Consider the following 17,448-nt stretch of genomic DNA (forward strand, 5'->3'; position numbering starts at 1 on the left):
GAGTTAGATCTAAAATACCTTTGTTCTTTTTTCAGTCTATATTTTTCTTAAAGTATTATAAAAATCACACGAATAAAATGACATACAACCATTTTATTATAGAAATGGCTTAGTCTCCTCTTGTATAACAAACTATAAGGCACAAATAGATAAAATACAAAGACCTTTTCGAACTCTGAGTAGAGGTTACCTTTTGATCATCCAAACAAATATGCCTTTAGGTAGAGAGCAGAAAGAAACCTAAAAAAAGTAAACGTATTATGCAGGGGTGGGAACTGTGTTAATTGTGTGGTGAAATGGAGAAAAACTGCAACCTGCACAGTCAATGGCTCAGCTCGTCCCAGCATTCCTTCCCCCCGTCTCCTACTCCAGAAATGGCAGCTCGGAATGGTGTTACAGGGCCATGTTCAGTTAAATTTGGTTAAACTTGGGGTTGCTTTGTCACAGAATGAGACTTCTCAATACATTGTGCTGTGAGTGATGAGTTTACAGAAGTGTGAAAAGTGATAAACTCAGTGCTGGCCTTTGTGCCTCTTATGCATAATTGCAGACATTGGTGAGAATGTCTCTTTCCCTTGACCGCATTAAAATAATTTAGATGGCTGACATTCTCTGTGTTATGATTCAGAGGAAAAATGTGTAGTTTTTGGCTGGCATGAGGTATCTGAGTCAAATGACTGACTCAAACATGAGTACTGACAGACACAAATTATCCTGGTCATTTGGGGAAAAAAAACTTTTAAAAATATTAGTTTATTTTCCAATTAATGGGAATAGAAACTATTTTTACTTAACAGAATTATTGTGAAGACTTACCCCAGTGAGTGGTCCATTCAGAGAGTTCAATAACGCCACTCACTGTGTAGTGTATGAAGAAAATGGTGTTCATTTTAAGTAGTTGTTTCACTGTTTCTCTTTGAAGACATTGACTTAGAATATGTATTACAAAGAGGGTGTACAGAAATAGAACTAATGAGGTAAGCACAATAAGAAATTATGTCCTGATTCCCAAACACTAGGGTTTTTTTGTTTTTGTTTTTTTTATGTTAGAGTACTCATAAAACATTATTGAAAGTTTTACATTCCCACAAATCAGAAAGATCTCATCATAAAGATCCACAAGTTCATTACTGAAAACAAAATACCCTGTTGTGGTTTAATAAGCCTTACATTTGTAAATGCAAGCTTTGAGCCAACATCATAAGTTAAGTTAATAACAGTACATGGGAATTCTGCAAGGGTGAATCTTTTAACAGTAGTAGGAGAGTGGGATTTGCTTTTGTTTAATTCAAACGGCATTTTTTTGCATAATTTTACTATTTGTGACTATCAGGGGTAACAAATTGTTTCAATAGGAATATAGAAAGCCCTATAGGCTGTGACACTTTCATACAATATTTAAAAATGAATATTATTGAAATGTTTTGATGGCATTATAATATTCTCAGAATATAAAAAATAGATATGTCAGAAAAATATGAGTTTTCCTTCACCTGTTCTCTTAGTAATAAATTATCTTAAAATACTACAGAAATTTTTACTGTGTTCATTTGTGGTATTTACAGATTCTATTTGCTTCTAGTCTAAATATTGTAAAGTAGATTTAATGAGGATTTAACCACCTTGCCCAATATTAAAACATAGTAACCTGAGATATTTTGAACAACTGTAATTAATTGGGTATCACCAAGGGTACCTATTGAAATATTAGAGCCTTCAAAATCAATTGTTACTTTTGATTGATAGAAAATCACTGTTGGGTTATTTTTATTTGTAGTTTTTGGGAAGATTGAATGTTACAATTTAAAACTCCGTAACAAGTCAATAAAGATTTGCAAACATGTGAATAACAAATACTGAAAAATGTAGTTTTCCAATAGAATACTTTTGGTGTTTGAATTGTCAGAAGTCATCAGAATAGATTTAGACGTATTAGTATGTGGCTACTAAGTAGAAATATAACCATTACTGGGAGTTTTAGGTCTTCATTGTAAATAAGAAAAGAAATACCTCACCTTACAGAAGAAAAATATGCCATGATAATAGTACTTATGCTTATCAATAGAAAATTTAATGAGATGTTGTATTTCTAAAATTTAACACTGTTTACTATTCATGAATCCTGGGATATTTCTAAATTTGATGCCTTGTTTATATAACTATTTAATTTTAAAGAAAGTAGGGAATGATGAATAATTAAGATTATTTAAATTATTTCTTTTAAAAATAAATTCAGAATGAAAAGTACTGAAATGACCTCTGGAATATTTTCTATGAGTAGGGTGCAAGGTGGTCTGAAAACCTTTCTGTAAACTTTAGAAACTAAGATGGACCTATTAGCTAAGAAGTAAACAGATGTGATAATAAGCTTCACCGTATTTTATACAAGGCCATTCTTTTCAATGTTTTGGATAAAGTATGCAGTGTTTGGTCTATTCAGTCCTTATGGTAGATACACAAACACAAATACACAGGATGAAAACCAGTCTCATTTATTTTTAAGTGTTCAAACATGAAGTGACCTTGTTTGGTATCTAGATACAAAAAAAAAAGCAAGTTATGTTCATAATTGAAGGTAAAGGGGCACCTGCAGAGAAGATGTGCTTTTGTACCTAGGTCAAATATTCCCAAGTTGCCACCACCACCTCCAAAGCACTACTTCCACTAATACTTTGCAATTGGATTTGTTTCCTTTCTGGTCATTCAATCCCTTGTTCACTTAGATAAGGCACCAAGAAAAATAGTGTCTATTGATAATTATTGCTTCAAAATACAGTGAATTTGGCCTAAGGTGTATGGTAGCATTAGGTTAAATGGAGACTGTGAGACTTAGCATCGTGTATGGCTGGCCATCCACACCACAATTACATTCTGAGAAGTGTTCCAAATATGTCTCATGTTTTCTTTTCAACTAGTAATTTAGGAATTTTGCTTTGTCAAAAATAAAGAGAGTAAAGGCATTGTTTTCTACATCCAAAGATTTAAGTTGGAAAAATGAATTAAAGAAATCAGAGCAGATAGGCTTTAAAATTGTTCCTTGCCTTCTTACAGAAAGATAGAGAGAAAAGCTGATGCTGATTGTCCATTGTAACCTAGGGTTGACACTTAGGGTCAAGAAATGCTGAGACAACTTTATCAGGCTGCTATAACAGCTCAACAGTTCACCCATTACAAAGCAGCTAGCAGATTTAGGAATCTACTAGGCTACTATTCTATGATGGTAGACTTGGATGACACTAGATATTAGATTAGCCCCAACTAGGAAACATTTTCAACAGCCCACCTGCTTCCACTTTTGCTTTTCTTTAAAGGCCTACTGTGGATGAAACAAGGATGGTCTTTAGGAAAAATCTATCAAATATAGTCACAAGGATAAGTTTCACTTGAACAAAGATGGCAAGTTTTATGGAAAGAAATTTATCACCTCTACAAAGATAAACGTCCACAGTAGTAAGAACTTGGGCTGATTAATAATTGAAGCTAAATCTCAATTAATCCTTCCTTTACACTATGTATTGCTGGCACACTTTATTTTGAAAAGAAATGCTTATAGGAAAACATCTAACTTTCCAAATGAAACCAGGATTTTTGGTCTCCTCAAAAAGATTCTCTTTGGAGCTCCAAAAATAGAAGCAGTGAGATAAGATGTTAACTGACTCTCTCTCTAAAACCCAGAATGCTGTTTGGAAGTCATTGAGTATATCTAATTTGGGTACAATGGAGTACACATGTCTGATTACATTTTTTAAAACTTTCCCCTAATTGACCAATTAACCTATCCATCTATATAGTTAAGTTATTCAATAAGCAGCACTAATTTTCAAGTTGAACTATCAAATCTAAAACCAAAAATGGGTAAGTTGGTGATTCTTGGCTATAAGGTAAGAGTCTCCTTCCATGGCTTGCACTGCATTTGTGTCTAATTTCCTGTCCTGTCCCAGGGAAATTGTGCTGGTTATTTCCACATAGATTGTTAGAACAATGTTCAAATCCTCAGCTCCTTGGCTCACACCCTTAATCTGTTGTGTCAGGGTTTTTATTGCTGTGAGGAGACACCATGATCATGACAACTCTTCTTATAATGATAACATTTAATTTGGTGGTTCACTTATAGTTCAGAGGGTCAATCCATTATCATCATGGCAAGGAGCATGGTGACTTGCAGGCAGAAATGGTGCTGGACCTGAGAGTATTTTATCTGCAGGCAACAGGAAGTCAACTGAGACACTGGGTGATATCCTAAGTGTAGGAAACCTCAAAGCCTTCTCCCACAGTGACACGCTTCCTCCAAAAAGGCCATACCAATTCAACAAAGCCACACCTCCTTTTGTGCCACTCCCTATGAGATTATGGAGTCAAATCACATTCAAATTACCAGAGCTGTCTTGCAAGTTCTGTGGTCTGAATGAGTAATCTCATAGGTTTGTGTATTTGAACACTTAGTCCACAGTTGGTAGTGCTGTTTGAGGAGGTTATGGAATCTGTGGGAGGTGGAAACTTGCTGAATAAAGTACGTCACTGAGGCTGGCTTTGAGGGTTTATAGCCTCAATCCATTTCTTGTTCCTTCACTCTGCTTCCTGTGTATGGATGAAAAATATAATCAGCTAGCATCTGACTTGTTACTATGCCTTTGTTGACCCAAGGATTCTATCCCCATGGAACCATAGACTAAAGTAAAGCCTTTTTTCCCCTTAAAACAATATCATTTATTGTGTTTTGTATATGACTGTTTTGCATGGATGTATGTTTGCACACCACATGTGTGCCTCATGCCCCAGAGTCTGGATGAGGGTACTGGATCTCCTAGACCTGTAGTTACAGTTGGTTGTACACCACCAAATGAGTGCTGGGAACCAATCTGGGGTCCTCTGCAAGAGCATTAAGTGCTCTTATCTGCTGAGCTATCTCTTCAAACCCATATTTTAAAGGTTTATTTTTCCTAGGTGAATTTAATAGTGATTGGGAAAGGCAGTATACATGTGAAGAAAGAAAGTGATTGGGTGTGTTAGAAGCCTATTTGCCCACAAATGACCTAATAAAATTTATTTTCTCATCTGCTTCTAGCACAAATACCTTCAGTATTAATGATTAATGTGATATCTCACATGCACTTTAATATGCAAATATCTATTTTTTTTCCTTTTTGTGTTATGTGTGTGTTTGTGTGTGTGTGTGTGTACAAGCCTGTATGTGTGGACCAGAAGTCAGTGTCTAGTACTTTCTATTGATTTCTACCTTATCTTTTAAGACAGGGTCTCTCACCAAATCTGGAGCTCACCAATTGACCACACTGGCTGGCCCCTAGGATCCTCCTATTTCAGTCTCCCTAGAGTTGGGGTCACAGACATATTCCACCATGTATGGCTTTTTATGTGAGTATTGATGATGCAGACATAAGTCACCAAGCTTGCACAGCAAACACTTTCTCCATTTTACCCAGTACTGCAAATGACTTTAACATGAGAACATTATCAGGAGATAGTCTGAAAGTGGTGAGTTTTCCCAAGAATAACAAAACTATTGCTTTCAGGGGCTAAAGAATGTGAAATCTTTCCTACCCATTCCCATTCAACAGATCCCAATTTAACTATTTAAAGAACAAACAGAATGAACTGTAATGTGTGGATTATAGTAAAAATGATAATTTATTGAGTGAAAAAATTTTTCTATCCATTCCATTGTATAGTATCATTTAGCATTCAAGTTGAATCTCATCATGCAGCCAGGCAGCAGGGTCTCACCTAAAAGTGCCTACACAGACTCAGATGATTGAGAACTATTACAGTTAAGACTTAAAGTGGTTCACACAACTTGTCAAGGCAGACTGCATGCACATATCCATTAATTATTAGCATAAAAAGATAACAAGTGAGAATATGAAAATATATGAGCAGCATTCACATCATACAGAATTCCTGAGAATATAGTGTGCTATAAATCTTTGAGAAATAATTTATATTCATATGAAAAACATGTATAAAACATTTCTTTCAACTTAAACAATCCTCTAAAGTTATCATACTGTGAAGGGCTGTGTTTTACTGTCAGTTATGATAAAACCAAGTTTGATTGTCCTGCAACTGATTATAAAACAAATACTTCAGACAAATTTTTTGGTTCTCTGTTTCTTATATCTGTTTCAAAAATATCAGGGAACACATTTCTAAATTAATATACTACAACTTTTATTAAAATATCTTTCTTTGTTCATATCAATCAATATGACTTAAACCCTAAGGGACTATAGAAAACCCTAGAAAAAGAATTCTCAAGGAAACAGCTATTATTGTTTGTCCTCCTGTATTACCCTTGTATGTCTTGCATCCCTAATTTGGAAAAGATGTAAATGCTAGGTAAAGAAAATATTATGCTGAGGCATGTGTATACATTTAATTAATAAAGAAAAGGGAGCACAAATGCTCCAAAACTGAGGAGCTGAAATCTCTGTTGGATAATTTGTGGAATTAGCCATTATATTTGCAGTAAAAGAATCCCAGGAACAAGGATTTCTTTAGGAATTTACCATATATCTCATATGTATGTATGTATGTATGCATGTATGTATATATTATGTATTATATGTGTGTGTGTGTGTGTGTGTGTGTGTGTGTGTGTGTGTATTTAGTGGTGATCAAAGTTGAGTCTATGTGTGCCTCATGCATGCTAGACACACACTACCACTGAACTACATTTTCAGATCTGTGGAAGAATTTAGAGTCCCAGGGCATATACCTGGCCCAGAATCACAAGGAAAGTAGACAAGTGAATGTCTTTGGGGGAAACTATAAAACAACCATAATTAAGTCAACAAAGCTTTTTTTAAGTGTTAGAATTAGGACAACACACTTCCAGTGAATGAAACTAACTTCCTTGATAGAGATCCACTAGTATGTGTGTAAAGTAGTTTTATTTTTGTGTGTGCCTAATCCAATATTTTAAATTTTGTAAATATTTCTGTTTTGCTTAACTGAACAAAAGCAAACTGAACAAATCATGCTCTCTTTCTGTGTGTATGTGTATGTGTATGTGTGTGTTCTCTGTGTGATTTCCCACCTTATTCTCAAGGGAAAAATGCTTGGCCCATCTTTTCTTGCAAGGGAAGGGCTATTGATTTTTATCATATATCCATCTACTTCACCTCTTGCCTTTCATTCTATTCTTCCTTCTTAATTTATGCTTTCTCTGAACTTTCTTGAGTTGAATATACCTTCATTTGTGCTCCTCCAGTGTGTGGACAAAATTTACATTCAAATAAGGATTTACAACAAACGAAATTATGATCTTCATAATTAATTTGACTTAGTTTCTAGAGTTTTGAAATTAAATAAAAATCAACTCATCAAAAAAACAAAACAAAACATACCAAAACCAAGAAATCTCTATTCCATGATTAAAAGGTGAAACTCAGAAAGGTGTTTTATGCAAATAATACACTTTATGCATGCATTATTCCATTAGCTCATAACTGATAGTGCACATAATAGAAAAAGCATAAGTGCTGCAGAACATTTGGCTTTGGATTTCCTGAATGAACAGATAGATTACAGTAGCATCCTGTGTAACTAGTCTTAGAGTTCCATAAGCTGGAACTTGTATTACACAGTGTAAAAAGTGCATACAGTGAAGGAACATTGACATATTTACATTGGTTCAACATAGTGTTCTATTTGATTGGTAATAATTCAGAGAGGAACACATGGAAGAGAATATAAGATAAGCTTCTTCAGTAAAGTGCAAATTAATCATGTCTACATGATATAAGAATAGGCATTCATATATTTAAAGTGGATCTGTGGCATTCATTAATTTAAAAAATGGGCAGTGCACTTGGCTCTGAGTGATAAAGCAAACTTAAACACAGCCAATGTAATAGAATTATTCCAAGGTGTTCTTTTTGGAACTTGGATTTTTGGTTTGACTACTATGGTGATGTGCAACTGTTCAAGTGCATAGTTGACATAAAGCAGCATAAATGCCATGTGTATACACCCATTACCTCAATGAGACCAAAACAACTCCACTAGCCTGCAAGATGAAGGGACATGGAGTTCTGACATCAGAGCCAACAACTGATTTAACTCATTTCTTGTGAATACCTGAACTCAACTTCATGTCCTAGAATCTGATTAGTACTCCCAGCTTGTGAACATTTACGTGGAAATCTGTGTCTGGAAATTTCATCATTGCATTTCCTACTTGCTCTGCTGTTGATGGAACTGGGTGGACTCCAAACACAGAACTCCCCTGAGGGCTTGCTCTGAGAATCAGAGCCTGGCTCCCTGCCATGTCAGTTGCATCCCTTTGGAGGTCACAAGTCTTTTCATTGCTTAGAAGTGTGAGCATTCCAATCCCAGAGGCTGCTGTGATGTATTTTCAAGTAGCATTTTATACATATGGTTTTGCCAACTATGCCTTCCTTTTGGATCCCATCTACATTTCAAGGGCCTCATCCCTTCACACTAATGGTACTTCCCCTTTTGGTTAACAGGCACCGCCTAAGGCCATTCATGGTGAATAGGCTGACCACTTTTTCTCCTCTGTTGCTGTAAATGCTCCAGTTCAGCCTCATACATCATTTCTTGGACTAAGTATTTCTCTCGTCGAATGCGCTCACGGAGGCCCTTTGGTATATCTGGAATCAGGTATGCAATGAATGACTTAATCCCAAACACAAGGTGCTGTAAGTTAAGAGGAAAAGAGGAAAAATTATGTTTTCAAAGGTTACAGAACACTCACTGTAAAACAGAAAAGTCATGAACAATGATACATTTGCCTTAAAAATCGAGCATCAGAACTTAATGTATAGCATTTAGAATATTGATTTCAAGAGTCATATGGAGAACACAAATATTATTGTCACTGTAGATTATCAGATATATTACAAAGTGTTTCCTTGTTTTGTTTTGTTTTTTTTTTGTTTTTTTTTTGAGCTGAGGATCAAACCCAGGGCCTTTTGATTGCTAGGCAAGCACTCTACCACTGAGCTAAATCCCCAACCCTGTGTTTCCTCTTTTTAATGCCGTATTTTTCACTTCATAAAAAAAGTATTTTAAATTCGTGTGTTCAAAATTCTTACATGCTATGCAATATTACTATAATATCCACTAACAGACACAAATATTAATTCTGGGGAAAATGTATTTTCAACAGACAAAAATACATGCTATATAAACCTGTGAGCTAGTGACTGAAATGTAACAAATTTATTTTTCATAAATTCTGTTCTATAAGTTCACTGTCATCATAACTACTATGAAACATTTGAGCTGTATTACACAATTTTGGAATAATATGTATTATTTATGTTCTAAAATTAAATTGTTAATGATGAAGGTTTGTTATTTTTTGTTTGTTTGTTTTGAGAAGTAATATATTGCTATATATTCCTGGTCAGCCTGGCCTAGAAATTTCTTTGTAGACCAACTGATAGGAATCCACCTGCTTCTGTCTCACATGTGATGGGATTAAAGATGTCCACCATAACATCCAGTTTAGTGATAGACTTGAACAAGTAAGAATGTAAAAGGCATTATACCTGTAAGTAAAAGCTTGGAATTTGAATGAGACGAATTAAGCCTTTATCCTACTAACAGCTGTTTATCCTTGATCAACTCATCTATGTTCTGTGTCTATGATAGTGATGACAGTACTTCCTCTTAAAGGAATTAAATAAACACACACTTGTAGAGCTTCATAGAGTGGTTGGCACAGTGTGAACCCTGATCAAATGGCATTTCCTACTCATATCCTTTGAGAATGGTAGGTCTTTCTGTTTCTCAGAAAAGAGAGGGAATAATGTGGTATTTGTGGTGTTAGCATGGCCTGTTAAAACAATACTTTTATGTAAAGGGCTTTTGGTGGACAATAACCTCTTCATGAGAAAAGGAAGAATTCATTGTACTTTTAGTTGTACTTGCTTATGAGTCCCAAGAAAATGCATTGGAAAGTAGATAACAATAAAGCAGTTTGTACTTTCCCACACATAATCAGTACTTTCTTTCCTGATCATTTAAATATATGATACAGGAGGAAAGAGAGGGGGGTCTGCTGTTAGTATTTAAAATGCATTAAAAATCCTTAATAAAAAATCTAATAATGCTCTTCAAAATTATTGGAATACAAATAAAGTATTGCCATGATTTACTAAAGTCTAATCTATGACAATAAATACTTTAATCTATTTTAAGATACAGTTCATGTTTAGCAGATATGTTCTAAACACAAGCAGGTGCTCATTGATAGTTCCTTCTAGACCCGAAATAAAGTAAGTAAAAGATAAAAAAGCTTTAAGATACAAAATAATTGAAGTTATTTGGAAAATATGACACTCAAAATAATACTATATTTTATACTTAGACAAGCAACCATACTTAAAAATGAAGAAGTGTAAGGGCTCCACAGCGGTTGATTGGGGCTTATGGGATCCATAATGGGGAATGAAGAAAGAAAAATAAAGAGGGTCTCTCTGACATGGACCCATGAGTGGTACTCTACATTGTGTCTGATTAACTTTATTCACTTGACTTCTGAGGAATATACTCAATATGTATATTTTAAAACTAGATAATAAAAATATATCATTGAAATATTGTATTGAAAATATGAGTTGAACTGTTATACTACCTGCAGTGAAGTAGAAAGTCTCATTTAGTAAAGGATATATTTTTACTGACTCTGAAAGTCATTAAATCAGAGAATTTTAGTCCTGGCTAAGACCTTTAGAGGCAAGCATTTCATTTTCAGATATTTCATTACAAACTTTAAATTTATATTTGGAAATCACTTGGAATGAATAATTGTCTTTAAAAAAAGGTTTGTCAACATTTAGTAGGTAGAATGTTTGCCTAGTATTCATAAAGCCTGGGTTCTACTCCAGATTCATAGGAACCAGGTGTGGTGGTTCATGCCTATATTTCTGGTGCTTGGGGGGCACAGACAGGAGGATTAGGAGTTTGAGATCAACCCTGGCTAAACAGCAAGTTTAAAACCAGTTTGGCATGCATGAGAAGGTTATTCAAATAACAAAGAAACAAACAAAATAAACAAAAACAAAACTTTTTTGTTCCAAAAGTTTTAGACATGGCTATCTCTTTTGTGCTGCAAGCTGCAATAATATGAAGCAGGATTTCAGCTGATTATGACAAGCTAATACCTGGAAGAAGCTAAGGGTCTTCCAGAGGTCAAGGCAAGGCTCAAGGAGTCTTGTTGATATTGGCTTTTGATTATTAGATGTTTCCTGATATGAATTTCTCCTGTGCTATTGTATCTTTTCCATCATTCATTGGGCACAGTTTCTTCTCTACTAAAGGAATATTTAGATAACCTTCTGTGCAGTAGACAGCCAGGATCCCTAATTTTAGGCCTTTCTGTAATTATCATCATTAGCAGCATCGGACCAGGATCATCCCTGGACAGATGGAAGTATCTTACCCAAGATACCTCTGTACTCTCCAAGAACAGACCTAAGCATCCAGACATCTGTTTGAGAAGGCAAGATGATGGATGTGCTAATTAAGCTTAAACCTCTCCCTTTCCAAAGTCTTATCTCTAGTTTTAGATCTACCTCTAACTATTAACTCAGAACTAAAGAGTTTCTACATACAGGTATACCAAGCTGACTCAAGCTGCCCATTACACTCCCCTGTCCTGTCAGAAAGCAGTAGCCAAGATAGCTTGGACAGATAAGGGGCCAAAGGAAAATTAGGCAGTTTGATTTTCACTCATCACTGATAGACTCCTAATACTTTAACTAACCACTTCTAAGAATATAGTTGAGTACATAAAATCCCCCTTGCTCAGATATTAATGGAATTTAGCCCTCAGTTGATTCTCTTCCCCATTAGCCACTTCCCTTTTGGGTTACAGATCATGGCTGGCAATTACCGCTCTTTTGTGTGGATCTTATTGCTTCTCCTTTTAACCCTGAGGGGATTCAAGCCTGGTGGCCTCGCTTTAACTAAAGCATTGCTGTTGCATGTGTATATAACTGTAAACCTTAGAGATGGGGAACACTAGATGGAGAAGAGAAAAGAGAATGGAAGAACTAGATGGATAAGAACTGGAGAGGAACAAAGTGAGATGGGGAAGAACTAGATTGAAGGGCTAGAAGATTGTACTAGAGGAACAAGGTAGAAGATGAGGAAGAGCCAGATGGGGAAGAAGAAGATAAGAAAGGAGATGGGAGAGGAGCTGAGAAGGGAAAGAATTAGATGGATGAGAACCTAGGTAGGGCAAAATTAAGACTAGAGAATTAAGATAGAACTTAGAGGAGACAACAGATAAATGTAGAGAGAAATCCAGCAAGAAAAGAGCTAGGCATGAGAGCAGAAATGAAGCTTTGCAGACAGAATTTTATCCCAGAGGAATAAAGTAGACAGACAAAAGAGCTTGGTGTACTTGGGTTCTTGTTCCAAAAATAATTCATGCCTCTGTTCGTAGCTTCTCTTCTGGGCCCCTGGTAAGAAGATTATTAAGGCTGGACCATAATAAGTTTTGTGACTTTTGGCCATAGAAAACATAGAAAAGTTTTCATTGACTCAGTGGTAACTCAGAGAAGTAGTTTAATACATCTCAGTGCCAAATTCTTCACTGTATCATGACTTATGAAACAAGATGATAATGCTGTATTCAGTTCTCTCAAAATTGCCTCACAGGATTACAGTTTAATACTACCATGTCTGTAATAATTAAACTCCAATCATTTTTAATAAAAGTTTTGGGCAAAATATAGAATCACCCACTTTTTAAAAACAAATATATGCATGATTGACTGTATTTTGAGTTAATTATTCAGAAATACTGAATTTTCTATTTTCATGGGTAGATTTGGATTAATTTATCAGCTCATGAAAACTATCCCTTTCTTTTTAAGTATGGCCAGTAGGAGCTTGAAACTAGGAGCCTCACAATTTTTATAAGATAGTATCTTTTTCTCTGCCTTTCTTGTATCAAAACCTATTAACTTGTGGTTACATTATTCAGCTCAGACTCATTATTTTTCATGTTCCTTATAATTAATTTACCATATCCAAGCCTTTTCCCAGCCCTACCAAAGTCCTTTCTTAGAAGTCAGTAAAGAATTGGCATCAAGCTGACATATCAGTCAGCCTAGGCTGTTATTCACAGTTACCTCTCCTGTGACTAACCTCAAACACAATAATGAAGGCCAGTCGAGCGGCGAGAATGTGCCAGTACTGTAACGTGAACTCATAGGGTTTGGAACTCCAAGGTGGGCCTCTGTAGTCTCGGTACCTGCAAGCCACAAAATCAGAAAGCATGAAAGATAGCAAAATGTTCTTGATTCCCGAAACTCCAAAGTGGTCGTTTAAATGAGCTGTTTTACATGGAGAGGGGAGGAGACAGCAAAAGCAAGCAGGAAAGATAAACATATTCTTGGCAAGTACCTGCAGTAACCAGATTTTCCCATCCCAAGTTCACTCAGGTCAAAGAAGGATAGGCTATTGTTGACATATCCTTTTAGGCAACTGGGAAAAAAATGAAAGGACTACATAAGTCATAAATTAGAACATTTCTGGAATACTTTCTTCTTTACAAGTAACAGAATTTAATAAATGTCATTATTCCTTCTATTTTAAGTATTCAGCCTTTTTATTTCTGTGTCATGTCTTCTTGTCCTGTCATTTCTTCTCAATATTTTCCCCATTGCTTTTTTTTTTTTTTTTTGGTTTTTCGAGACAGGGTTTCTCTGTGTAGCTTTGTGCCTTTCCCGGATCTTACTCTGTAGACCAGGCTGGCCTCGAACTCACAGAGATCCACCTGGCTCTGCCTCCCAAATGCTGGGATTAAAGGCGTGCACCACCACCGCCCGGCCACCCATTGCTTTTTTGTTTAGTTAACTTTTAAAAAGTGGTTTCTTTACATGAGTCATCCTGATACTTGTGCACTTAAGGTCTGTAAGTATTTTGTAAACACACATGCATGCAATATGATTGGCTAATTATAAGTAATATTTATTATCTATTTACTTATTTAATATGCTTATTGTGCATCTATATTTTGTTACAAAAATTCTCAGTGCTTGATACTCAACTATGAGCAAAACAAGTATCTCTACACAGTGAAGTTGTTTTTATCCATCAAGAAAGATGGTTATTAGCCAGGTGTGGTAGTGCATGCCTTTAATTTCAGAACTCAGAAGGCAGAGACAGTCTGTTCACTGAGTTCAAGGCCAATGTGGTCTACAGATCAAATTCCAGAATATGCAGAGCTACACAGAAAAACCCTGTCTCTAGACAAAACAAAAACAAGAAAAATAAAGAAAGATGGTTGTGTTGTTTGCAGGAAAACGGATGCAAATGAAATAATCAGATTGAGTGACCAAGGCTGTGCCAGAAAGACAATGGCTACATATTTTCTCTCATGTGTGTTTCCCGTATTTTAGACAGATACATAAAATTATGTATGCAACTATGACAGAAAACCAGAAGTCAAAACTGTCTAGATATACAGTGAGGAATATTGAGAGGAGAACCACTTTATGTGGCCATGAAGGGAATACACTCTAAGTATGCAGCATACGTCCATAAAAAGTTCTTATATTACCCAATGCCATGTACATTGAACATAGATAATAAAAATAATTATAAGTGACAGGTGATTTCTTTTAACTTTACATATTAAAAGAGTAGATACTAAGTTCCAGAGTCTGAAAAATAGTCTGGCCATTATTATTTCTTGTTGGGGCTGACTTTTCTCTTGTAACCCCAACAATTACAGAGTGCTTAGTAGCACTCTGTATAGCAAGCAAAGTATGACACTTTTTACAGAGAAGATTGAAAGTTGCAGATTTTGTAAAATTAATAATTATTAATGTTTCATGAAGGACTCCTTGCTTTTCTTATTGGAATTTTCAAGTTGGTTACATGATGGTTGAGAATATAACTAACCATGGCACTTGGTACCAATATTCCAAGTTAGGCAAATTCATATGGGACTGTAGCCACCCTTGTTGATGCACCATCAATCTAAATGTAAAAAGTTGAAGGTGGAAAATAAAGTCATAGTGTTACTGTGAACATAGTGTTAATGTGGGCTGATAAGATGGCTTAGGAGGTTAAGGTACTTGTCACCAAGCCTGAGGACCTGAGTTCTGTCCCATGTGTTGGAAGGGAATACCCCAACAGGTCTTTTAACTTTAACTTTCTCAATGCTCTCTCATACACACAATGCATCAATAAATAATATATAATATTATGATATAATAGTAATGTTCTAAATAATATAATAATTTTAAAACTGTGTTTAAATCATAGACCCTAAGGGATGCTTTCAGACCACATGTTGAGAAATACTCTTCTAAGAAAAATGGTTTTTAAAATCTGGATCCAAGGACGTGTCTACTACATTTTTACCTTTGAAATATTAATCACAACGCAACAAATGGGAACTGTATGCCTTGTCCGTTCTCTATCTTGTAGCATTAGTCAACTGTTTTCTTGTCAGTAGATCCCCTCCACTACCGTCTGTCTCTTCAGGACTCGCTCTGAAAATTTCTAACCTGGATAGATTTTTTTTTTTTTTTCAATTTCATTGCTAAATATATTTAGAAGATTATAAAGTAATTGAGTATCCCTCTTGATATATGATGTCCAAATCACAGAAAGACTGCATCGTTTTGCCTGAAAATTAATCTACAGCTGAAACTGGTCACTGAATATGGAGATGTCAGGCGCTGTCCACAGGAAAGGCAGGTTCTGACATGTAAACCCAGCCGGCAGAATTTTCCACCACCACTGGGTGGCAGTAGAATTACTGGCTAGTAATTTATGTAAGAAAGACACGGATAGCAATTCTACATATTTTACACTTGATCTTAGTCAAAAGGTTGAGAAACGATTGACTTATACTTTTCAAATTCTTAAAATCTGCTCCTAGATCATTTTGCATTAACAAAAAGGCAGCATTTTGGTTTTTCAGTGTCGATATTGAAACAACCTTATATTTATTTACATTGTGTGCATTCTCAGACACCATTTCATAATCATACAGACTATGAACACTTACTATTATGAATCGACCATGTCATACAGATGATGCATATCTTAACAAATGACAACGTTAGAATTCAAATTTAAGGTGTCTAACATTGAATCCCTTTACATCTCTTAGGGACTCTAAGACCGTTTAAAAAATCAAGTGTACAATGTTTTCTACCACCACTCCTCTTAAAAAGAAGGACACTTGTGTTCAAGGGCTTTCCCAGTGTTCTAGGGAAAAACCAGTTAGCCAGTAGTTCATTAAGGGTCAATACCATCCTAAAGCAAAGCTCCACCGGATGTGGCCCATAATCTCTATCCATTCCTATGGTTGCTCTCACACTCCTGCATTTTCTTACAGATTTTACATCTAAGGCGGAGATCCACCTACAAAGCCATTTAAGGTGCCCCAGTTCTCTATAGTCAGTTCTCACAAGCATTGTGCCCTAACACCTGATGTAAAGGAAAAATGTGAGGTAACAAATATTGCCTAAAGTGCTTCTCTATATCCAGTTATTTTGCCTCCCAGGGGACAGCAGGCAAAATCTAAAGATACCTATTGTTATCAGAATGTATGAATTAAGATAGTTGTCAACTGGTTAGAGACAACACATGCTGCTAAGCATCATACAGTGAGCAAAACAGTCCCCTTCCTGACTTGAAAGAACTGTTTGAATTAAAATGTCAATAACCAAACCAAACCAAACAAAAGGGTAAGTACTGCAGAGGTTGAGAGGCTACCCTACTTTGAAGTGTGCTTTTCAATTTTGAATGAAAAGCACATTCTAACCACACAAAGGGAGGTGATTCTGCTTCAGTCAGAACCCTGGCTCTATGTGCTTCCTGAAAATATCTAGGCACTAAGATGGCAGACTTTGCAAGTTCTGTTTCTCACTTTTTACTGTCTTTGTTCCATTTTTTTTTATGAGCTTCACTTTCCCATCTGCATAGCAACGACACTGCATTGCCTGGTTTGAAGATGCTGAAGAGTCTATTCAGGTTTTAGAACTGGCTCTTTCAAGAAGAATTAGAATGTTCTTAGTGTTTTGACACATTTTCAAGTAAAAACAGACTCTAAAGTAAGTTGCCATAGAAAGCATGTTCTATTCTTAGTCCCATTTGCTTTCATCTAATAAACACATTATAAATACAATGACCAGAAACATTTTTTAATGGTCACAGAACAAAACTTCCCAATAAGCTCTCCTTTTAATTGCAATTATGAAATAGATTAGAAAAATATGTAAATTTTAACCTTACTTCTCATTCTGCTTTACATGATTTGCACAAGGGCCATATTTGTATTCGTAGACAAAACGTGGGATGTAGTCAGATGTAATAGCAATTACAAACGCATTGGTGATCACAGCCAGTATGCCAATTCCCTCAAGAATTCCAAGCCAGATACCTGGATGGAGAAAGAATAAAGCTAGTGAATAAAAGTGAGCAAGA

At 35.6% G+C, this 17,448-nt stretch overlaps 1 protein-coding gene across 2 annotated transcripts in view; it reads right to left on the reverse strand.

Moving 5' to 3' along the window:
* Positions 1-6,573: 6,573 nt before the first annotated feature.
* The window catches only part of Ano3 (anoctamin 3), a 247,920-nt gene continuing 237,045 nt past the window's right edge, over positions 6,574-17,448 (reverse strand). For both annotated transcript variants that reach the window (XM_036184793.1, XM_036184794.1), the window contains 4 exons: positions 17,257-17,404; positions 13,405-13,485; positions 13,147-13,252; positions 6,574-8,679 (listed from right to left, as the gene is read on the reverse strand). In XM_036184793.1, coding sequence (XP_036040686.1) covers positions 8,497-8,679; positions 13,147-13,252; positions 13,405-13,485; positions 17,257-17,404 — 518 coding nt within the window. In that variant the 3' untranslated portion in view covers positions 6,574-8,496. The remainder of the gene's footprint in view (positions 8,680-13,146; positions 13,253-13,404; positions 13,486-17,256; positions 17,405-17,448) is intronic.

Source organism: Onychomys torridus, chromosome 4, assembly GCF_903995425.1.
Source record: "Onychomys torridus chromosome 4, mOncTor1.1, whole genome shotgun sequence".
Lineage (NCBI taxonomy): Eukaryota > Metazoa > Chordata > Mammalia > Rodentia > Cricetidae > Onychomys > Onychomys torridus.